This window comes from Balaenoptera musculus, chromosome X (genome assembly GCF_009873245.2).
Source record: "Balaenoptera musculus isolate JJ_BM4_2016_0621 chromosome X, mBalMus1.pri.v3, whole genome shotgun sequence".
Taxonomy (NCBI): Eukaryota; Metazoa; Chordata; class Mammalia; order Artiodactyla; family Balaenopteridae; genus Balaenoptera; species Balaenoptera musculus.
The window spans coordinates 49883879-49907755 of NC_045806.1; the positions used below are offsets into that span (position 1 = coordinate 49883879).

The 23877-nt window shown below is 41.2% G+C and overlaps 1 protein-coding gene across 1 annotated transcript in view; it reads right to left on the reverse strand.

The window, feature by feature from the left end:
- The window catches only part of ARHGEF9 (Cdc42 guanine nucleotide exchange factor 9), a 176299-nt gene extending 157693 nt beyond the window's left edge, over positions 1 to 18606 (reverse strand). Inside the window, exon 1 of the mRNA XM_036839278.1 lies at positions 18524 to 18606. Within this exon, the coding sequence (XP_036695173.1) occupies positions 18524 to 18553 (30 nt within the window). The 5' untranslated portion in view covers positions 18554 to 18606. The remainder of the gene's footprint in view (positions 1 to 18523) is intronic.
- Positions 18607 to 23877: the final 5271 nt, after the last annotated feature.

Sequence of the window (23877 nt, forward strand, 5' to 3'; positions counted from 1 at the left end):
ATGATGAGACCTCAGAGAAAATGTACTCTAAACCCTCATGTTCTAGGTTAGGAAACTGAAGCCCAGAGAATGAAAGTAAGCTACACAAGATTACACAACTAATTGCTGGCACAGCAGAAAACAAAACTCTTATTTCTTGAATCTCGAAAGTACTTCTGAGAGATTTCAGACTTTGGAACATGACATTTGATCCCAGCCTATTTGCGGTTAGCTTTCTGCATAAGGTGACCATTCAACTCTGTTCACAATTTCAAAAAATTAGATGAGGCTCCCACATTTCAAGAAGCACTGCCCCACCAACAGGTGCACCCACAGAGAGATGACCATCTGAACACAAAGCAAGAAGGCGGCCATCTGCAAGCCAAGGAGAGAGGCCTCGAAAGAAACCAACCCTGCCAACACCTTGATCTCAGGCTCAGAACTGTGAGAATATACATTTCTGTTGTTTAATCACCCAGTCTGTGGTACTTTGTTGTGGCTGCCTTAGCAAACTATTGTAGAAAAGCTATCAACATCTTAGTGATCAGTTTGGCATATGCTGGAATAACATTAATAGTCACTTTAATAGTTTTATTAAAATTTATTCTGGATGTCTAAAAAAAAAAGGATAACCAACAAGGACCTACCGTATAGTACAGGGAACTCTGCTCAATATTCTGTAACAACCTAATTGGGAAAAGAATTTGAAAAAGAATAGATACATGTATGTGTATAACTGAATCACTTTGCTGTACACGTGAAACTAACACAACATTGTTAATCAAATATACTTCAATATAAAATAAAAAGTTAAAAAATAAAAAAGCACTGCCCCAACCTCAAAAGCAGCCCTTCTGCTAAGTATCAAGGAATTACAGAATCTCTTGGTATAGCAAAACCCCAATTCCATCCTTCAATCTTTTCTGCAACATCCTCATCCAGTTTTAGCTCCAACATACACAACAATGGTGAGGTTCCTCTCTCCTAAGACAACCTGTTAGTCTTTGGGACAATCTCAGTTGGTGGGAAGTTCTTTCATCTCTTTGAGCCAGATGCTATCACTATTTCTATCCCAGCCACTGCTGAGGAACTAATCACTCCATGAGATAGTCTGGAATATAAATGTTCCCAAACTCACATTGAAATTACTATAAGCACCCAGTATATTTCTCAGGATCCAAAGGGCCCTCATTAGATAATAATAATAAGAGTTAACACTTATAGAGTACTTACTCTGAGCACTGTTCTAAGCCCTTTACACATATTAATTATTTTAATTCTCACAACAACCCTATGAGGAAGATACTATTATCATCCTTATTTTACAGGTGAGGGGACTGAGGCATAGTGTATAAATAACTTGCCCAAGGTCACATGGCTAGTCAGTGGTAGCGTCCAGATGCAAACCCAAACCAGTCTGGCTCTAGAGCCTATGCTTTTCAACACTATGCTGTATAAATGCCACTAGGTGACACATGTTCCACCTTCCAATAGCATCTGACATGATGTCTCCTGGGTCACAGGAATAAACTGTTTCAATATCCTGACTGGAGTCCCAATGGCCTACCACCCAGGTATAAGATATCTAGGTCTTAAATATTTGCCTTCTCTCAGGGAAAAGCCAGTACCAGGTTGTCCTTTGCCCCTCATGGTTCAAACAGCTCCCAAAGCCCCACTTCTGTCAGGAAGCACACCCAAGGAATGTTCCACATTTTGTCCTGACCCCTACTGCTACTCGCTTATTTGCCATCCAACTCCCACCTCAGCCACCTGATAATCCCTGATATTTGCCACAGGCAGCCTGAAGATATTGAATCCTGTCTGTTCATGTTCTTGGTTACCTATATGACTAGATGCTCTTGCACATTCATGAATGTCAGCTCTATTTAGGAGAATCAGTTCCTTGAGGACAGAAACTCTTGGTTAGTTCAGTTATTCAGCACAGAGATCACCACACCCCCCAAATCAGTTAAATTCAATAAGCACTTATTTTGACAGCTAAGGGGTACAGAGAGCCTCTCGGGAAATTTACAGTCTAGTAGGGAAAAGAGTCACAAACACACATAATTTCAATGTCATACAGTAAAATATCCTAAGCACAATCAGATAATGAATAAAGTTGTTGTTGATGATTATAGAACAAATCATAGAATTTCATACTTGAAATGGGAAAAAAAGGTTATTTCCTTCCAACCTCCCTTTGTAGGAATTCTCTCTACAGTATATGTGATGGGGTAGGGGGAGTGGAGGGGGAGAAGGAAACATCTACTTTGGGCAAGCATGGTGCTAGGCTTTTCAACATGTCATTTTATTTAATTCTTCCCAGAAGCCCAAAAAGAAGTAATTGTTATTGCTATTTTAAACAGTAGAAAACTAAGGTTAAGAATGTTTACATCATTTGCTCATAGCCATACAAGTAGGATGTAGCAATTGCAAGGTTTAAACTGAGATCTATTTCCAAAGCCCACCTTTTTTTCTCCACTCTCTCTGATGAGCTTTGTTCAGCAGCCACTGGAATATTTTCAGTAACAAAAAAGAACTCACCCTGAAGCTTCCAAAGCCATTATTCATTTTGAGCTAAAATTCACTATACTATGGCTTCTGTCCATTTGTTAGAGTGCTATCCTCTGGGCGATGCAAAAAAGGTCTATCCTTCTAAGCAATAGTCTTCTTAAGTGTTTGAAGACATCTATCATGGCTTCAAACTCTTATTCCTCCTGAACGCCCACCTTACACACACAAACACACGTGTTTTCCAAGATAAACATGACAATTTCTTTAAGCTATTCCACTGGTGGCATGGTTTACAGTCCCCTCCCCAGGTTGGTTGCTTGTCAGTTTGTCCATACATCCCTCAGAACACATATCCAGGTGGGAGTGACAATGGGGAGTATGGTGAAACTGTCACCTCCCTTATTCTAAACACTGGATCTTAGGAAGAGCTACCTGTGAACTCATGTTCACCTAAAATGGCTGATACTTGCATGTGTTGCTGTGCCCCCACAATGCCTTGAGAAGCTCATGGCAAAGTGAAATAAGCAGTGGAAGAAAAGCTAGAACTTTTGGATGTAAATCCAGCCTCTGCTTCTTGGTAATTGTATGACCTCAAACAAGTCCTTAAACTTCCTTAAAACTCAAAAGGCTATGACTTGTTTTCAGTTGTAACTTAAAATAAAGCATTGGTTGTTTTAAAATTTCAACAGCCTTGCCAAAGTTGTGGCAGGCATGGAGTTGGTCCCAAGTGGGGTACTCTGAGGAATTACTGAGTGATTAGCTTAAGTTAAAGAATAAAGTTGCATATAATTGTGTGGTTGTGGGGGTGGCATTTTACGGGGAAAATCAGACACAGGATTAAGAATTTGACTCTGCCTGAGGACTTTTCTCCTAGCTATCTAGAAGTTTAGCTCTAATTACATCTCTTCAAAAAGAGTCCATCCCTGACCACCCTCTCTAAAACTGAACCACGCCATCACTCTCTATTCCATTATCCTGCTTTTCTTTCTAGCCCTGAAATGTTATATAATTATTGGTTTATTGGTTTATTTTCTCCCTTTATAAAGTGTAAGCTCCATGAAGGTAGAGACTGTTTTGCTCATTGCTGTATCTCTAGCACCTAGAACAGTGCTTGGAATTCAATAAATATTTTTTAAATGATTAAATAACTAAATGGTAAATGAATGAATGAATGAATGAATGAAGACCAAATCATAGTCCTGCTGATTCACAATGTAGGACGTAGAGGAAATGTATCATGGAATTATTCTCTGCTGTAGCCTGTGAATACCAACCTTTGCCCTGCCTGCCCTCCTCCAAGGGCCTTCGTTAGTCAGAACTTCTCCAAAAGGGACTAAAAGTTCCAGATTACAGGCTGAGAATTTCAGGACCTCTTTGGTTTTCTGTTCCTTGTTGGCAGAAGCCATTCTAGACCGCCACTAAGAAGGAAGCCCTTCCCTCAAGAAAAATTGCCTATAACACCCTCCTGTGGCCAAAGACTGAATACATCTCTGAATAAACACCCAGGAACAGCAATTTCCTCCAGTTCCTTTGCATGCATCTATCTCAGGCCTATTTCTTTCTCTCTTTTTGGGGTGGGGGGGAGGTGCTTATTGCAGTTCTATTTCAAGCAAGCTAGTGGGTCAAACGACCTGCCTCTACGCAGGTTAGAAAAGACTGGTTGGAAAAGAGCAGCGAGTCTAAAAGCCCCTTCAGAGGAAGTACAATGCTTTCATATCAGGCTCAATATCTTTCTGGGAAAGTCAAACCCAATAATGCATCAATTCAAGGTTGGGATGGGCAGTGAACGCTTCCCTGAGGACTAGTGTTTAGTTTTGGAGCCTAATCTCCTGGACAGTTCCATTTTGGGGCCTCATGACTCATTCAACCAGCTACCCTTCTGACTCCTATGTCCAAGTTTATTTATTTACAGGCTTCATTTAAACTGAAAACTGCTGAGCAGTAAGGACACTAAGCATTCATCATCAAATTAAACATGGAGTTTTGCTCAGAATAGATGCCTGACAAGCATTACATAGATAAGCAGGTAGATCGGTAGATAGGTAGGTAGGTAGATGATAGGAATAAGTTGAAACTGCAGTAGGAGGGGAGGGGATTAGTTCAACTAGGGAGTTTGTAAGATGCTGGATTATGTGTCAGAGGGAGTCTAAGGATTTGACTTAGGAACTGTATTTTCTACAGAAGTCCAAGGTAGTCTAGCAGTGAGGCTCTGAGTGAAGATGTAAAGAGAGTTGGACACTACCAAAGACTGGTAAAGAAAAGATGTGTGCAGGACACACAGATGGATAGAGGCTTGTAGATATTTGTGAGGGCCAAGATGAGACTTCTGAAGCTCTCTGTGGACTGATATGGAGATATCTCAAAGATACATTATGTGCAAAAAAGAAATATGCAGAATTAATATTGTTACTATTATCCAAGGCAATCTACAGATTCAATTCAATCCCTATCAAAATACCAATGGCATTTTTCACAGAACTAGAACAAATAATTCTAAAATTTGTATGGAAACACAAAAGACTCTAAATACCCAAAACAATCTTGAGAAAAAAAGAACAAAGCTGGAGGTATCACACTCCCTGATTTCAAACTATACTACAAAGCTACAGTCATCAAAACAGTATGGTGCTGGCATTAAAAACAGACACATACATCAATGGAATATATTGGAGAGCCCAGAAATAAGCTGGCCCTTATATAGTTAATTCACCTACAACAAAGGAGGCAAGAATATACAATGGGGAAAACAACAGCCTCTTCAAAAATGTTGTTGGGAAAACTAGACATTTACATGTAAAAGAATCAAACTGGACTACTTTCTCACACCATATACCAAAATAAATTCAAAATGGATTAAAGACTTGAATGTAAGACCTAAAACCATAAAAATCTTAGAAGAAAACATAGGTGGTATGCTCTTTGGCATCAGTCTCAGCAATATTTTCTTGGAGATGTCTCCTCAGGCAAGGGAAACAAATGCAAAAATAAACAAATGAGGCTACATGAAACTGAAAAGCTTTTGTGCAGTGAAGGAACTATCAACAAAATGAAAAGGCAGCCTACTGAATGGGAGAAGATATTTGTAAATTATATATCTGATAAGGGGTTAATATAAAAATGTACAAAGTACTCACAAGACTCAATATCAAAAAAAAGAAACAACTTGATTGAAAAGTGGGCAGAGGACCTGAATGGACATTTTTCCAAAGAACACATACAGATGGCTCACAGACACATGAAAAGATGCTCAACATCACTAATCATCAGGGAAATGCAAATCAAAACCACAGTGAGATATCACCTCACACTTGTCAGAATGACTGTCGTCAAAAAGACAACAACTGACACTGTTGGCAAGGATGTGGAGAAGAGGGAATCCTTGTGCACTGTTGGTGGGAATGTAAATTGGTAAAGCCACTATAGAAAACAGTTCCTCAAAAAATTAAAAATAGAACTTCTACGTGGCCCAGCAATTTCACTTCTGGGTATATACCCAAAGTTAAAAAAAAGCACTGATTTGAAGAGATATATGTACCCCTATATTCATTGCAGCATTATTTAGAAGAGCCAAGATATGGAATCAACCTAAAGTGCCCATCAATAGATGGATTGATAAAGAAAATGGGGAATATTACTCAGCCATGAAAAAATGGAATCCTGCCATTTGTGACAACATGGATGGACCTAGAGGGTATTATGCTAAGTGAAATAAGTCAGACAGAGAAAGAAAAATACTGTATGATTTCACTTATATGTGGAATCTAAAAAACAAACAAATGAGCAAACATAACATAACAGAAACAGACTCATAGATACAGAGAAAAAAACTGGTGATTGTAGGGGTGGGGAGGGGGGAGGGGGGGAGGGGATGAGTGAAATAGGTGAGGGAGATTAAGAGGCACAGCTTTCAGTTATAAAATAAATGTCATGGTGATGTAATGTATAGCATAGTGAATATAGTCAATAATATTGTAACATTATTAACATTGTATGGTGGCAGATGGTAACTAGACTTACCGTTGTGATCACTTTGTAAAGTATAAGAATATTGGATCACTACGTTGTACACCTGAAACTAATATAATACTGTAAGTTAATTATACTTCAGTAAAGGAAGTAAAAAGAAATATGCTGAATAGTATATAAAATGTGTGATTTTGGGGGTGAAAAAGAAAGAAAATAAGAAAATATTTTTGTATCTGCTTATATCTACATAAAGAAATTCTGGTGACCTCTAATGGGGGAACCTGGGTGGAGAGGGCTCATCCATTGTATACATATTAATAGTTTGTTTGATTTTTTAACCATGTGACTGTTATATTCATTAAAAATTAAATTTTAAAAATGTTAAATATGCTTTGTGATCTTTTTTTTTAAATTTTTTTGGTGTTGACTTTTTTTATTTTTTTTTATTTTTGGCTGTGTTGGGTCTTCGTTTCTGTGTGAGGGCTTCCTCTAGTGGTGGTGAGTGGGGGCCACTCTTCATCGTGGTGCGCGAGCTTCTCACTATCGTGGCCTCTCTTGTTGCGGAGCACAGGCTCCAGACGCGCAGGCGCAGTAGTTGTGGCTCACGGGCCTAGTTGCTCTGCGGCATGTGGGATCTTCCCAGACCAGGGCTCGAACCCGTGTTCCCTGCATTAGCAGGGAGATTCCAAACCACTGCGCCACCAGGGAAGCCCATGCTTTGTGATCTTAATAAGCTCCCTCCCCCTTTCTCTTTCTCTCTGCTTCAATTAACCCGACTACAAAGAGCCCTACACTTAGAAGGAAGCAGTATAGCTTGAGAGTTCAGAACACAGGGATTAGAGTCAGCTTGCTGAGCTTCAACCTTAGTTCTGACAATTGCTGGTTGTATGACCTTGAGCAAGTTACTTAATGCTTTGAGCCTCACTTTTCTCATCTTTAAAATGGGGAGAATGGTATAATGCCCTGGTACTCATTCTGCCCTTCACTTTAAGCAAGCCCCAGACTCTCAGTACTGTAGTTTCCTCACATGAAAAACAGGGAGATTCTTACGGCTCTTGGTGAGGGTTTAATGAGTGAATACAAGTAAAGCGCTTAGAACAATGCCTGGCACATAGTAATGCTCAGTAAATGATAACAATTACTATTATTTGAGAGTTTGAATATTATCTTTGCCCCCAACTTTAGGCAAAAAATATATTTTCTGAGCCTCAGTTTCCTCATCTATAAATAGAAGAAACAAATAATGCCTACCAAAAAGATGATGAAATCATGAATTTGAAAGTGCTCTATGGATTAAAACATTTGGTTAAGAAAAGAAGAATTGTTATAGTAGAAAAAGGTGAGGGGGATACTAAATGAAGATTCTACTTATTCAGTGCTCCCCATCTCACCTCCAGCATTCTGAATGAGATCATATCTAAGCAGCAAGTGGAGGTCTTTAAAGGTCATGAGTCATTTCTGTATTAAATGTCAGAAGATTAGTCCTGGTTCCCACTTCTCTAAAGCAGAGTGGTGAAAAGGGGCTGCACACCAGTGGTTGCCACTCCATCATGAGATGTTAAATGTTTCTGTATAACTGTTCTTATTTCTGGGAGGTGCTGAGGTTCATTGATTCCTCTGCTATCCTTAGCAGCTTCTGTGAAAGGAAAGAAAGTTGCCCTCAGTCCTGAAGGCTCACTCTCCCCTCTCCATACATATAACCAGTTTATGAAGTACAAAATAAGTCACTTAAGCAGGAGTACCAATTCTCCAGATCACAGCAAACAGTGCTTACAGGCTCATTTTATGATATTATCTGGTTTGCACCTCACAACAGCCCAAGAAGGCTGGCAAGGAGTGAGGGGTAATAGTTCCCACTTTACATAAGGGCAACACTCTGCTTCTCAGAAGGAAAGTGACTTAGCTCTCACCACTTCATGGGAGAATGGAAAGAACAAAGAATTAAAAGCCAGAAAACCCAGTTCTGGGAAAAGTACTTTGGAATCTGTAAAGTTCTATACATTTGGGATTTTTAATAAACTGTCATGCCAGGGCCAGGACTATAACCCGAGTTTCTTGTCCTCTAGACCAGAACTCTTACTGCACTGATGATGGAAAAGAGAACAGCAAATAAGAATCAAGAAAAATTATCCCCCAAGAGTAACTGCAGCTTACATTTAAATAGAACTTCACAGCTTCTTAAATAGGCCTTTTATCACATTTCAACCTCATTGCAACCTTGTGAGGGAAGTGCAGCTAGAAATAGGAAACTAAAATTTTAACCCCCCCTACACATACTTCTTATCCCTCTTCCCTGATGTATTTTTTCTCCTTAGCACTTAGAACATAGTATATGCTTTTTGGAATCATTTGCTTAGCATGTATCTACCCTAGTAGAAAATCCATTCCACAAGGACAGAATTTTTGTCCATTTTGTTCACCATTCAGTGCCTAGGACAGTGCCTGGTACATAGCAGATGCTCAATAAATATTATTAAGTAAGTGAATTAAGTGTCTATGTGGCTGTGTGCATGTGTGTGGGGGAGAGAGAGAGGGAGGAAGGGAGGGAGGGAGAGAGAGGGGGAGAGGGGGAAAGAGAGAGAGAGAGAGAGAGAGAGAGAGAATGGCCCCATTTTGCATATTAGTAACCTGATATCCAGAAGAGTTAAGCAATTTTCCCAGGAAGGACTTCTGAAGCTTCCCATTTCAGCCTGTTCCCTTAACCTAACTGCCTGGCTGGTTCAGGGACATCTTACCTCTGCAAAAAGGAACATTTACTGCAAATGCCTCTGCCTTTTCTAGGGCCAGCTTCAGGCATGGTTGGCTACAGGCAGCCTGAGGTTCTTCTCTTTCATCAGTTCACTCATCCATTCCACAAATATTCACAGGAGTGCCTGCTATGTACACAAAAGGCATTCTGCCAGGCTTCATTGACCTTTACACACCCAAATACATTTGTCTCACAAACACTCAAATGGGTTCCCTGAGTTTTCACAATCTCTGGTATTTATAATGGTGAGGGAGGAAGGGGCAAAAGTCATTTGAGTTCTCAGCATGTGGCCTGAGGGTCCTGCTCTCTTCCACAACCTACCTGGCAGTTTCATGCCTACCTCATAGGATTGTTGGTAAGATTAAACTAGATACACATGCAAAAGACTTAGAGCAGTGCAGTGCTTGGCACAAGGTGAACGCTGGCTTGGTAAATGTTAGCTATTATCCTCAAGCCCTACTGCATTCATGATCTTATTGCTGATACCCCTTACCTCTGGAATGAAGGAAGCCAAGCAAACATCCACTCCTGGCAAGCGGGGAGAGTAACGCTCAAGGAACTACTATAGAATTACAGATCTATTTCTCATCCTGGCTCTGTTTGAAGATAGATGTGTGGAAAAGATACTTCATCTCTCCCAGTCTTAGTTTCCCCAATTTTTAAGTATAAAGAGTGTTGTGATGCCCACATAAATTCACATATGTGAAGGTGCTTTGAAAATGCAAAATACCAAAAAAAGTGAGGGATTATTATTGTATTAAAATAATAAAGATGATCATTAATTGAAACCTTGCTATGTGAAATACACTGTACCAAGTGCTTTACATAGATTAATTTCATATTTACAATAGTACCAATGACCAGGTACTACTATTATTTCAGTTTCACTGATAAGCTGTGATAGTTAATTGTATGTGTCAATTTGTCTGGGCCACAATGCCCAGATATTTGGTCAACATTATTCTGGATATTTCTGTGAAGGTATTATTTTGGGTGACATCAACATTTAAATCAGTGGACTGTGGGTAAAGCAGATTATACTTCACAATATGGGTGGGCCTCTTCTAATCAGTTGAAGACCTTAATAAAACAGAGACTGACCTCCCTCTAGCAAGAAGGAATTCTGCCAGCAAACGGCCTTTGGACTCAGACTGCAACTCTTCCCAGCTTGCTGGCCTACCCTACAGATTTGGGATTTGCATCTCCACAATCACGTGAGCCAATTATTTAAAATAAATCTCTCTCTCTCCCTCTCCCTGTCTACCTCTGTGTGTGTGTGTGTGTTTAGTTATTTATAAAGTTGACTCTTGAACAATGCAGGAGTTAAGGGCACTGAGCAAGAGCACAGTTGAAAATCCACGTATAACTTTACAGACAGCCCTCCTCCATATCCACAGTTCCACATCCATGGATCATATAGTACTGCAGTCCATATTTTTGGAAGAAAAAAAATTCACATATAAGTGGACACACGCATTTCAAACCTGTATTGTTCAAGGGTCAACTGTGTGTGTACACACACCCACACACACATATCCTGCTGGTACTGTTTCTCTGGAGAACCTTGACTGATATATAAGGAAACTAAAGCTTAGAATGGTTAAATCCCTTGCCCCAAATCACACAGCTAGTCAGTGGCAGAGCCAGAAACCTAGGAGTCATCTTCCATATTTCCTCCTTGTTCTATACCTCTCTCACTCAATCCAGCACCAATTTCCATTGATTCTATCTCCAAAATTGTTGTCCAATCTGCCCTCCTCTCCTCAGCTCCAGTGACTTCATTTCTGCAGCAGTATCTCAACTGGGCTTGCCATCTCCATTTTCACCCTCCTCAATCCATTCTCTATAGCCTGCAAAAGTCAACTTCTCAGATCATAAAGCAGATCACACCATTCTACTACTTCAAATGCTTCCTATTGTACTTAGAATAAATAGCACTTGTCAGTGCCCAGCACTATCACGCACACTGTGAGCATTACTCAGTCTTCACAATAACACTATGGATAGTACCATTATTATCCCCATCTTTCAGAGGGCATAACTGAGGCACAGAAAGGTTAGGTAACATGTCCAAGGTCACTAAACTAATAAGTGGCAGAGTCAGAATTTGAATCTATGCAGTCTGGTTGAGAGTGTGCTATTAAACACAGAACTATACTGTCTTTGAGTATAGCTGATGCACACCTTCCCTGGGCCTGCAAGCTCCCTGGGCCTACAAGGTCCTGTGTGAGCTGGTCCCTGTCTGACTTTCTGCCTTCCTATCATACCACTTGCCTCCTTTTCTGCCTGTGCTCCAGCCATACTGGCCTTCTTTCTATCCCTCAAGCATACCAAACTATCTCAACCTTAAGGACTTTGCACATGCAATTCCTGTTGCCTCTCTCAAACTCCCCACAAACTTCACTATCTCATCCTTTATTTTTTATTATAATCCAAATTTGTTAGGATTTTTCCCCTACATAGCTGACCCAACTTAAGTGTCACTACCCCGGTATGTCACACAGGCCCTTTGACAAAATGTTTCCTCATGGCAATAGGACTTCTTAGAGCTAGCTGAATGCATTTATTTTCCCCCACTGCCTAGTTTCCATTACTGAACAGTTTAATCACTTGCAGAACTAGTCATATTCTAACACACACACACATAAAACGCCCCCCAACACCAAAAACAGCACAATGAGCAAACTTCTCAAAACAATGGGCTAAGAAGAAGCTCCTCTCATCATGTCATGGGGCTGTTTGGGGGCCTTTTTCAGTCCCTCCTCAAGCAGAGAATTCAGGAAGTCTTGGGCTGGGGTGGGAGGGATATTTCCTTGTGAATGAAATTCCTGTTGGATCTCTTGGCACTCAGAGAAGAGTAAAGTTGGGTCTCATCTTCTGAGGGCTGAATTCAGGGCAGTAGAAAAGATCCTACTCTACCCATCCAAGTGTACATCCCCTCTGTCCTGTTAAGAATAATAATTCTTCCCCATATGGGTAGAGAACAACAAAGTTCACACAGCCCCTTCCTGTCTACTCACACATATGATTCTCACAGCAAACTGGGAAGATGAGTGAGACTATGTGATGGTTAATTTTATGTATCAACTTGACTGGGCCACAGGGTGCCCATACATTTGGTCAAAAATTATTCTGGGTGTTTCTTTTCTTTTTTATTTTTAATTGAAGTATAGTTGGATATGGGGATACTTTTCCCAGTTATACTCACTTTGTGGTCTTGGGTAAGGCACCCTCCCTATTTGAGACTCAGTTTTCACAATCTATAAAATGAGTGGTATTAAAACATTTTGTGTGGGAGGTAGGGAGAACACAGAGAAAGCAAAACCCTTTTCCAAAATCGTAAGCAACAACCTAACATATGTAGCAAAACCCCAGGTGCTCTGGATAAATCAAAAGTAGGAGACCCGAACTTCTGCCTGCCCCTGCCCCCCTCCCTTTAGGCACTGCCATGGTAACCCTACGGCTCTAAGGCAGGGGACCTGCAAACCTTTTGTGTAAAGGGCTAAATAATAAGTATTTTAGGCTTTGCAGGCCATATGGTCTCTGTCACAACTACTTAAATCTGCCTTTGTATCATGAAGGCATAATGAGCATGGCTGTGTTTTAATAAAACTTTATTTATGGACACTGAAACTTGAATTTCATATAAATTTCCATGTAATTTCATATACGTGTATCACAAAATATTGTCCTTCTTTCAATTTTTCCCAACTATTTAGAAATGTAAAAATCTTTCTTAGTTTGTGGGCTGGATTTGGCTGTCAGGCTATAGTTTACTGACCCTTGATCTAAGGAGTTGGGCTAAATTATACCCAATGTCATCCAGCTTGAACATTACAGCTGAGGCAGCCCAGAAGCAACATGAGCACTGTAGAAAGTAAAGCCTGAAATTATACTGTTGCCATGGAAATTCCAGAAAGTAGATAACAGAGTGGACTGGGTCTGCTCAAGGGTAGGAGACTACCACAAAAAGGAAAAAGCTCAAATTCTGATCTAACCCCTCACTTTCCCAGGCTGATCAGCATTTTAAACTACTTGGTAGTTCATCTACTGTCAGAACTTCAACTGTGACCAATGCCTCCCAATCTTCCTCTTAGCTCAATATTTAGATCACCAACTGGCCTATTGGATATCTCCCATTTGAGGCTGTTTAAACATCTCAGACTCAACTTGGCTCAGACTGTACTTGTCATCTCCCCTCTATAAATGCTCCTCTTCGTTTTGCATTCCCCATCTCTGTGAAGGATATCACCATCCACTTGGTCTCACAAGAAGACTGTCACTGGGGGGAAGTAAAGGAAGACTAGGGCACATCAAGTTTTGATTGATACTTCACCAGATTGATGGCAGTATTTTTACTATTGGCCACATCTATCAGGCTGTGGCTCATAGTCCAAAGCTGAGTTCAAGCCCTAAGTTTCTGCATTTCTACACTGGCACACATACATGTGGATTAACTGTGACAATAACTGCAGGTTGTCTTCCAATGGCCCCTTCTTCCTTTGAATCAGAAACCTTGTCCCTGATTGTTAGCTGTGCACATAACCAGCCAGTTTACATAACTACATTTCCAAGTTTCCCTTGCAGCTGGGAGCATTCATGTGACTCAGTTCCTACCAATTAGATTTAAGGAGAAGTATTAAATAGGACTTCCTGGAAGGCTTCTTTCAAAAGGAGGGTCAAGTCTTTTTCCTCCTCTTTTACCCTCCCTTCATGCTACCTAGAATGTGGATGTTAATAAATGTTCTGGAGCTTCAACACCCATCTTGGATCATGGAGCAACCTCAAGAATAAAAGCCAAATGCTAAGGATGGTGGAGCAGAGAAGTCCCTAAAGACTTTCTGAAGGTACCATATTGGCCCAGATATGCCTATATTCTGACCTATTTTATGTGAAAGAATAAAACCTGTGTGTCTTAAGCCAGTGTGAATAGATTTCTGTCATTCATACCAGAATTAAATCAACCGTTAAACTTACCAGTTGTCATTGTATCTTACTTATGCAGAGATTTCCACCAACTCAAATGTTGTGGCTTTTATATAGGTAACATGAAATTTGGCATGGAATTAGTTCAAGATTCCATATTCTCCAAAGTGGTGCCATACCAAGGGTGGAGCAATAGGAGTAGAAAACCCTTAGTGCAGGCAATGAAAGAGTGTACTAGCTATAGAATTTTTTTAAGACTAAAAGTCAAAGTGTACTTTTATTATCACTATGCGCCAGCAATTTAAAATAATGCCAGTAACAAAATACTCCTCCTTGAAAAAAATCTTTTGTTGGTCAAAGCTCTAAACAATTGTTGTTATTACTGAGTTTTAGTAATATATTCAATACATGAAGTTTCAAATTAGTACCTTTGATTACTTATCCTTTAATAATATTGTACTCTACATGGAAGTTGATTCAGAGTCGATTCAGCTGATTCCAGTTATACATTTGCCACCCTCCCACATACACACAGATTTTACATGTGTTCCCTTAGTTCATTTTACTTTGGAAAGGTAAGCTTTGGGTGCATTTCATGTCTGCAAATTCTTCTGGCACTATATGTTCCAGAATTTAAATAGTAGATTTGAAGTAAACAATGATAGCACAACAATTGTAAAGTCAAAGAGACAATGTAATTTATTTCAATTCTGTCATCTATGTGACCAATTGGAGTTTTTATTTGTGCTTAAAATATAAAGCAGAGAAGACAATACGAACTGTAAAGTGTAGTATTTTTGTTCAATAAGTACACATTTTAGATCATACATGAGATGTTACTGAATTTGAATATCTTTAAAATTGAAGTTTATTCTTCTTTTTCATTGTTAATTATTTGAAAATTAAAAAAAAAAATCAATAAAATAATTATTAGTACTGATTAGTACATGATTATTACTGAAAATAATTTTGTCACATAGAGGAGAGAGTATTAAAAATGAGCCATTCCAGATGTCACATATGTTAAGTGTATCATATCTTCAAAGTACTAATAATATACTTAATATTCTCCAGAATCCCAGAATGCAAGAGACTGGTTCATTGGTAATCCACACAGAATCAACCCTCAATTAGCTTCACTAGAGGCCAGGAGCCCAAAGCAGATCATTGGATCATTGACATAGACACAAAATTCCCTTGCACCCATCCACCCACTCTGTGTTCATTCTAGCTTCACACTCAGCCATTCGAGATTTGGATGGGTGGTCAGAAAGGAGAAAGACACAGACCATCTACAATGCTGAGTACAGCCCTTTCATACAGATTATCATCACCCTGGTCCAAGCCACCATCGCCTCTAGCCTGGACTATTCTAAGACCCTCCTCACAGGTCTTTCCTTTGCCCCACTACAATCTATTATCCTCTTAAAAAATAAGTCAGATTATGTCCCTATCTGTTCAAAACTACCCATCTCACTCAGATTAAATGTCCCCAGGACATTGGCCTCCTTGTGTTTCTTAAACAAACCAGTTGTGCTCTCTCTCTCTGGCTGTTTCTTATGGCTAGCACTCTCTTCACCTAAACATCCCCACAGACCTTGTTCCTTCACTTCCTTCACATCTCTGCTCAAGTGTTCCTTAGTCAGAGAGGCTCTGACTGATTTATCTAATATATCATCCCAGCCCTATCTCTCTCTATTCTCTTACCAGGTTTTCTTTTTCTTCTTAGAGCTTAGCATCTCCTGACATATTGTGTAGTCATTTGTGTAATTGTTTAGTGAGCTCCCTTGACCCTCAGAATGTAAGATCCATGAGAGCAGAGAATTTCTTTTTGTTCACTGCTGCCCCCAGCACCTAGATCAGTGTCAATTCATAGTAGACTCTAGGTTTTTGTTGAATTAATTAATAAGCTCAATAGATCCTATGAGATAAGTTACTTTGTCCCCATTTTATGGGTGAGAATACTGAGAATGGAAGAGGTTTGACAATTGTCAAGTGTTTCAGAGCTGAGAAGTGTAAAAGCCAGGCCCCTCAATGTCAGACTTGTGATTCTGAGACCAGCTTTCTTTCCACTCTAGGCATACTGCCTAACCCAGCACAAACTGCCATTGCAGACACAAGCTATGAATAAATACACTGAACAATTTACCATCAAAAGTGAGCTCACAGTTTTTTTTAACACTATCTACTGAGATGGAGTTTATTCTGTAAAATGCCAACTGATGTTTTACTGTTCAAGGACCTTTGTGTAACATGTGACACTTGCAATCAGTTACAGTAGTCAAATGTTCAACAAAGAAATCTCATTGTTATGAAGAGCTCAATCTGGATTTCAAGGGCTTTGTAAATGAAAGAACAAGGAGCAATGACCTTTTGACTAGCCATTTTATAAAACAGTGGCTATATATATACTCCTATTTTTTCATAACGAACCATTAGTTAAATTTTACCCAACATTTACTTCTAGGAAACTGAGAATCTCAGACCTGGAAGGAATTTTGGTAATCATTAATAGCCTCATTTAATAGGTGAGAAAACTGAGGCTCAAAGCACTCCTGTTAAACAGCAGGGCCAAGGTTAGAAGTTTCCTGCCTTCCAGGCTATAATAGAATTTACTACTCCTATCATCTCTTGAATTCTGGCAAATAGTTAAATAAACGCTTTCATCATATAATATTCACTACTTCAGTCTCCTAAAAATATTATGAGATTTCTCCATCAATCTTTAATTACGTAGTCTCCACAAGTTTTCTGTTACTCTCTCCTTTCTCACACACAATTGGCAAAACTTCAGATTTCTCCATTAACTTAATCTGTTGTCAATGGGTGGCTCTGGACCCCTATACTACAATATATTTAGGAGAGGAAGGAGGTCTCACCTAGACCCTGCTGCTAGAAATACTAGGACTGTCATGGGTTTTATTTAGGAAAAATTCATGGCATTAGTTCATCATGAAGGAAGTTCTTTACCAAGATCATGACTCTTTGTTCCTTTCTGCCTTTATCAGCACCATTTGATGATTCTGTGTAGCAGTGGAGAGGGACAGTGACAGAGAGTCAGGAGACTCCTTTGCTGGACTCAGTTTTGCCTTCATGGAGCTGTGTGGCCCTGGGCAAGTCTCTCCCACTCTCTGGGTCTCAACTTTCCTGGATGGACAACAAGGATTTAAAGGTCTTTTCCTGCTCTATGGTTTTCTGGTCCTACAAACATTTTAAATAGCTTTATGGGACCCCAGGGAAAGAGGGAGATCTGAGAAGAGTCTCTTGAAGCCCTGGCAAATACAAACTGAATGACTTCAAGAACCACTGAAACAGAGGTCTAAGGAAACTGCAAGGAAGGGAAGAGGACAACTCCTCTGAATACAGTCCTAGCCCACACGAGATTCCCTCCTCCTTTCCAGAATGGGAGCAAAAAAAGGAGTTAAAGATCAATTTTTGCCCAACAGCTTCAGGCTACTTTCCTTCAGCTGTAAGTTATGGGTGGCAGTGCAGAAGTGTGGGCTGGCATTGCCATCAGTGCCTGCTGACCCAACCCAACTGCCCTCCAAGACCCTCTTGCCCATGCCTCCCAGCTGAGGACAAAGGCATGGTGGCCTCCCATGCCCCAGAGTCCCTGACCAGACTTGAGCTACCCCTGGCTGAGTCAGAGAGGCATCAAGATGCAGCCACCACTTCCTCTCTGCAAAGGAAGTCATTCCAAGGTCTCCAGGTGGAGAACGGAGCATCATGGCATACAATGAACTGTTGGAGGATGATACTAAACACACACACAAGCACACACTCCTTGGATGGGGGTGGGGGGGGGAGAACTCTCCTAACTGAATGGGGCCCAGATCCATTTCCAGGATGGCAGTTTCTGTAGCTGTCTCTCCTTGACAAAGCCCCAAGTGTGGACAGGGTGACCCCAGCCCAGGCAAGGAAGGGCTTCAGGACTCCCCCAAGCAGCTTCCCTGAGAATGGCTCTCTGGCTCGTCCCAGGAAGGGGATACACGCAGCTCTCCCATACTGCCCCCTCCACAATCCCAGGCTTTGTGACTACCCCCTCCCTCCCAACCCCGTGCCATACCCCACAATCCCCCCACCCTCCTGCGAGACTAACTGCTCCCAGAGAGCCCCTCTACCAGCCCCCTTGCCTCTCCGGTCTTCCAGGTGACCCCCCCACTCGGGGGTGGTAAGAACGGGGACGGAGAAGGGAGGGGGCTTTCCTCGCAGGCAGGCAAGCAAGGGCTCCTAAAATGGCCACAGCAAGCTTGCTGGTATCTCAAGGACAGCGGAGAGGGCGGTGGGCAGAGACTAGGGGGCTCACTGCCTGGCGGCTGGTGAAGGAGCTGGGGGTGGGGCTAGGGGACTGAAGCTCAAGCTGGGGAAGCTGCGGTTATGTGCACTCACCATTCCCGATCCACCCCTTATCCACTGCATGGTGCTAATGAAGTCCGGCTTCTCCAAGGCCCCGGTGGCTGGCGCGGGTTGTCTCGGGCTGGCTGGGCTGGCAGGGCTGCAGCAAGCGAAAGCCCCAGCACCCCCTCCCCCTCGCCTCCTGCCTCCTTCACAGCCCTACAGCCTAATCCCCTCCGCTGCGGACCTCGCCTTCATTCAGGTTGTTCCATCCCTGCAGGCAGGCTCTGCCTTTCTGCCCCGCAGCTCCCGAGGTGCTTGGCCTGGGGAAACGTGGGAGGGGGGTTCCCCACCGACTGCCTTTGTCCCCTGCTGAGGCTTGAGATCTGGGAGGTGGGGTGCAGGGAGAGGATGTGGGTGAATAACCTCCGCCCAGGAGAAGGCAGCTGCCACCTCTGCCTGCCTCCCGCTGCGCTGGAGTTAGATGCTGTTTATTGTGGGGCTCCCCAATTGTGTCGAGTCAGCAAAAGTCCTTTCCAAAGTTGCCAGAGGTGTTGGGCCAGCCTTTTAAATAATAAGATCCTGCCCCAGTGGAGCTATGCCAGCACTCTCCCGCTTCCCTCCCTCCAGCACTCCCTCTACATAGTCCCCTGGGGTCTTCTCTCCTAGTGCTACTCTCTTGGGGATTTCATCCTCATTATCACTTTCACTTCTCAGAACAACCTTGTGGAGGCAGGCATTAGTATCTCCATCTTACAGATAAATAAATAAATAAATGATGGAGGAGACCTATCTAAGGTCACATAAAAAAGATAAAGTCTCAACTTTACCCTCTGCTGCTTTCCAGGCTTCTTTTTGCTATCATTCATACACACACACACACACACACACACACACACACACACACACACACCCTCAGGATTCTTCCTCACACCCTCAGGAATATAAAAGGTAGCTTGTTGATGAATGAATTTTCCACTTGCTTATTTTGCTGAGAATAAGTCAAATAAACATCAGCAAAACAGGCAAACGGAGAAACCACCCACCTCTTCATGATGCCTCTAACTCTGGGTAATTCAACCCAGGCTGGCCTCTTTGTGTCTGCTGGGAGTTGATACTGTTGGTCACATTCACACGCATTATCATTGCATATAGTCTTACAATAACCTTGTGAGGAAGACATGACAGGGAGTGTTAATTAATTAGTCCCCTATTACAGACATGAACATTGAAGCCCTGAGACTGAAAGATATTTGCCCATGGTAGCACAACCAAATAGGACAAGAATCCAATGCTCCTGACCCACAGGGAAGTTCAGGCAAGAAAGGGATTACAAAAACAGAGGTTGCAGCTACAGCAAGAAGGAATTAAAATATGACATCAGAAAGAAATGCCTGAAGGTGAATGGTATGAAGATATCACTGGCCCCACACACCACCTTATTGTCCTCTACTTCCTAGCAAACTCTCCCCTCTTCATCCAAGCCATTGTTTTGGCGAAACAGCTGGCCAAATATCAAAGCAGCTGCCTTAATGAGCACCCTGCCCTGGGAGGGGTATAAGCAGAAGGTGAATTGTCCTTTGGCAAGGGATTCCTGAATCAAATGGGAACTTAGCCTGGGTGACCTTTCAACTTCCTCCCAATTCTGATGGTTCAGTAATCAGAAATTCTACAGTGTCTCCTCACTTTCTCACCTTGGGGCCTTCATTCACACTGAGCCTCTTGGATGCGCCTCCCCTGCCAACCAGCCCATTCAAGCTGTCATGACTCTTTAAGATCTCTTTAAGACCTGGCACTAAGCACACAGCCTCTAGAAAGCTTTCCTGGAATACTCTAAAACCTGATTTTATCATCTTTCATCTAACTTCTGTAGCACCACCATTTAGCTTTCTCAACTGAAAATGATCTTTTACTTGTTGTTATAGGCTGAATTGTGCCCCCTCCCAAATTTGTATGTTGAAGTCCAAACCCCAATGCCTCAGAATGTGACTATATTTGGAGACATGGTCTTTAAAGAGGTAATTAAGTAAAAATAAGGTCATTAAGGTAGGCTCTAATCCAATATGTCTGGTGTCCTTATATGAAGAGAAAATTTGGACACAGGTTGGTATAGAGGGAAGACCATGTGAAGACAAAGGAGAAGACAGCCATTTACAAGACAAGGAAAGAGGCCTCGGAAGAGACCACCTTGATCTTGGACTTTCTAGCCTTCAGAGTTGTGAGAAAATAAATTTATGTTGTTTAAGCCACCCAGTCTGTGGTACTTTGTTATGGCAGCCCTGACAAATTAATACATTGGTCATGTATACACTTTTCTATTTATTGTCACTTAAGTGGAAATATAAGTTGTTTTTTTTAAAACTGGGGGCAATGAATTACTAACCTTGCTATCTCCTACAACAGTGACTGGCACATAGGTGATATCCAATAAAACCTGGATTGTCTTTTAATGGATACATTCATTAAACAATATTATTGAGGTCCTATGTGCCAGGCATTGGAATAGCTACTCAAGATACAAGACAAAGTTTCTCATGGACTTTAAAATGCACTTAAAGTGGAGAAGAAATAAACAAAAAATAAGTATACAAACAAGATAATTAAAGGTTGTGATATATGCTCTGAGGAATATAAACCAATTTATGTGATAGTGAGAAGCCCTGGGATTATAGAAGTTGTCTATATCAATCATGATCCAGTCAGGAAAACAGAAGCCACTCTAGATCTTTTAAAGAGAGAGCATTTAATACAGGGAACATAACACATTGTCAAAACAAAGAAGCCAAATAGGGGATGGTGAGGCAAGCCAGCATTTAGCAACCACAGAAAACTGCTACCACTCCTAGAGCTAGATGGTTAATGGGAAAAGGTAATGTTGCCAGAACCGAGAAACTGGTGCTAAATTGAAGCTAAAAGCATGGGGTGGGTGGCCTGATGGTGCAGATGCCATGACTGGAGGAACTGTCCAACAGAAGCTGGAGTCATTGAGGAGAAGCAGCCACTTCCAGAATATACCTCTCTGAAGCCGGAGGTGAAGGAAACACCCTGGCTTCTTCCCTCCTCCTGCCCACTAATCTCCCACAGGTGTCTCCCATTGGACAAAATAAGTGAGACAACAAGGGAGCATAAAAAATTTAGTTTGCAGGAGAAGAATGGAGAATGGATCTGAGGGCAAACATTCCAGTGTTAATGTATGTGCCTAGAGACTCTTGTAGAAGAGCAGATGTTGATCGCATAGGCATAGACACTATTGAATCCATTATGTCTGGAGTACCTATTTGCCTAAAACATATGAGCAGTTAGAGGTGTTATAATGTAGAAGGTAAGAGTATAAGATCTGGGGCCAGAACTGCTTGAATTTTATTGACTTTGGTACTTACTCAGGCAGGTATTTAATGTTCTGCATCTTGATAGTTTTCTTATCTGTGAAATAGGGGTAATAATATTGTCTACTTCACAAGATTGTTTTGAAGATTTGATAAATTTGTCCATGGAAAGAAAGCACTTAGCACAAGGCCTAGCAACCAGTAAGCATTCAGAACAGGTTAATAGAAATATGGAAAAAGAGTTTCCACAATCTCTGTGCCCCAGACCTCTCCCTTGAAACCCTGTCATCTCTCAGAAGCCTAATTGGTATTTAGCCTGGCATCAGCTCTCAGTGGACAAGTGCCAAATGCTGTCCTCTTTTCAGCCATGAGCAGCATGAGGAGAGAGACAATCTTAGGTATGTCTCCAGCCTAGTACATTCTCTTTATCTGAGTCCATTGTGATTCAAGGAGCCCAGAAGCAGGCTTCTGAGGGCAGAGGCACCAACCCAAGCTGGTCTCCACCTGCTGTGGCTGTGGCTTTGGGCAGAGTTGAGTAAAGAACTGAATTCACTACAGTTGGGTAACCTGGGGCAAGGGCCCAGTTTCTCTGTATCTCAGGTTTCCCAATTATTTAATGAACACAGTAATTGTCATTTACCTAATAATGTTAAACAATCACTTATCAATGGATATCAAAGTTGGCAAAGATCTTCAAGATTATCTCCTTCAACATTCTCATTTTACAGACAATAACATATAGCCCCCAGGAGTAAATGGGATTCCCAAAGTCACAGAGTAATTTAGCGGCTGAGCTGGAATGAGACTCAGACCTTTGATTCTTGAGTGAGTGGAACGCAGCAGTGAAAAAGGATGAAAATTAAAAGTATACAACTACTATAATGCTAGTATTGAGAGCCTAATGCTAATATCCACATTATAACCTATGTTATCTTGACAAAATGATATTAGGTACATATATCACTACGTATTCTTATTTACTCATTTGTAAATTCAATAAACGTGTGTGTACTATGTGCCAGGCATAGTGTGTTAAGCACTGATTATATAATAACGAACAAGACAGACACCATCCATGCCTTCACTTCTATCCAATAAACAAGTAAATGAGGTAAATAAATATGCTAATACAGATGGTGATAAATGCTATGAAAGAAAGAAAGTGAAAGAATAGAGAGTAACTGTGGGGGAAGGGAGAATTTAGATAAAGAAGGCCTCTTCAAGGAGATGACATTTAAGTTGAGGCCTATAGGCTTAAAGTGAGCCAACCATGTAAAGAGGTAGTGGGGAAGTATTCCAGGCACAGAAAACAGAAAGTCCAAAAGTCCGAAGGATTGAATAGGCTTAGAGTGTCCCAGGAATTGGAAACCCAGTGAGGCTGAAATGGTAGAGAGAAGGTAGAAGAGTTGTAGGAGACATATTTGGTAGAAACATGTCATATAAAGCCTTGAAAATTATAGTAGAGTGTTTGTATTTTATTTTGAGAACAACAGGGAGAGAGCAGAGGGAGTTGAGGGGTTTTAAGCAAGAGAATGAGTTGGTCTGATTTACATTTGTAAAAGAGCACTCAGGTTGTTATATGATAAACAAATTGAAAGAGGGACAAGAGGTTGAAGCTGTTGTAGTCATCCAGGAGAGAAATGATATAACTTGGGATGGAAAGGCTGTGAAGATGATGAACAGAGGTAAAAATATTTGAGATATATTTTAGAGGTAGAAACAACAGAACTTGGTGATGGGTTGTATGTAGAGTGTGAGGGAAAGGAAGGAGGAATTAAGGATGACTCTAGTTTTTTGGCTTGAACAATTGGGTAGATGGTAGTACCATTTGCTGGTGTGAGAAGACTGGAAGAAGCACAGATTTGAGGAGGGAAGGAAATCAAGACTTCTATTCTGGATGTAGTAAGTGTGAGCTGTACTTTAGTCATATTATTAGAGGAGATGTCAGAAAGACAATTGGATACACAAGCCTAGAGCTCAGGAGTGAAGATCTATCAGGAGATATATATTTTGGAGTCATCCTCATGTAGATGGGATGAGATTATCTAGAGAGAGAGTGTAGGTAGAAAAGGGTCCTGGACC